Source organism: Octopus bimaculoides, chromosome 26 (assembly GCF_001194135.2).
Source record: "Octopus bimaculoides isolate UCB-OBI-ISO-001 chromosome 26, ASM119413v2, whole genome shotgun sequence".
NCBI classification, from domain to species: Eukaryota; Metazoa; Mollusca; class Cephalopoda; order Octopoda; family Octopodidae; genus Octopus; species Octopus bimaculoides.
The window spans coordinates 13,216,254-13,216,916 of NC_069006.1; the positions used below are offsets into that span (position 1 = coordinate 13,216,254).

Genomic DNA, 663 nt, shown 5'->3' on the forward strand with positions numbered 1-663 from the left:
CCCCCCCCACACACATGCATTCCAGAAGCAAATGAAACAATGATGGCTTACATGTAAGAGCAATCAAATATTTGAGGAAGCCAGGTTTAAAGAGAGCTTTCGCATGGAGCACAAATGGATGGTTCATGTTCATCTGGGAATTGATTTCAATACCAAAACCAGTTGCAGCAATAATGTCCATTGTATAACTGCTACAATATCTGAAAAGAATAGCCATGATTAATAAAACACAAAGCATTGAACGGCCACGAGGAGGGTGCTGCAAAGTTCCTGGCTTTAAGGGTATCACGAAAGGCTTGGTTGTAGGCCCAGCTTTCCAAGGTCTTTCACAGGGCTTAGAAAAACTGAAGGACAGTTGCAATAAGTGTGTGAATCTGAGAGGGGAATATGTTGAAAAAAATCATAATTAACTGATCCTCTTGTGTTTTCTTTTCACCAAAGCCAAGAACTTTTCAGCATTTCTTTGTAAGTACTTTGATAATATCATTGGCATACCAACACAAGTGTGCCTCACTGACTTTGTTTCCTCATAACTACAGAAAAATGGATATTTTTAATGAAATTTTCAACAAATACTTTTGAGATTAGGTATATAAATGTGTGTGTGTGTGTGTGTGTGTGTGTAAGGACAACTTATATGAGTAAATTTCAGAGTAAGAAATA

At 37.4% G+C, this 663-nt stretch overlaps 1 protein-coding gene across 2 annotated transcripts in view; it reads right to left on the reverse strand.

Moving 5' to 3' along the window:
* The window catches only part of LOC106872586 (cytochrome P450 3A30), a 24,542-nt gene that overhangs the window by 10,289 nt on the left and 13,590 nt on the right, over nucleotides 1-663 (reverse strand). For both annotated transcript variants that reach the window (XM_014919619.2, XM_014919620.2), the window contains exon 5: nucleotides 52-200. In XM_014919619.2, coding sequence (XP_014775105.1) covers nucleotides 52-200 — 149 coding nt within the window. The remainder of the gene's footprint in view (nucleotides 1-51; nucleotides 201-663) is intronic.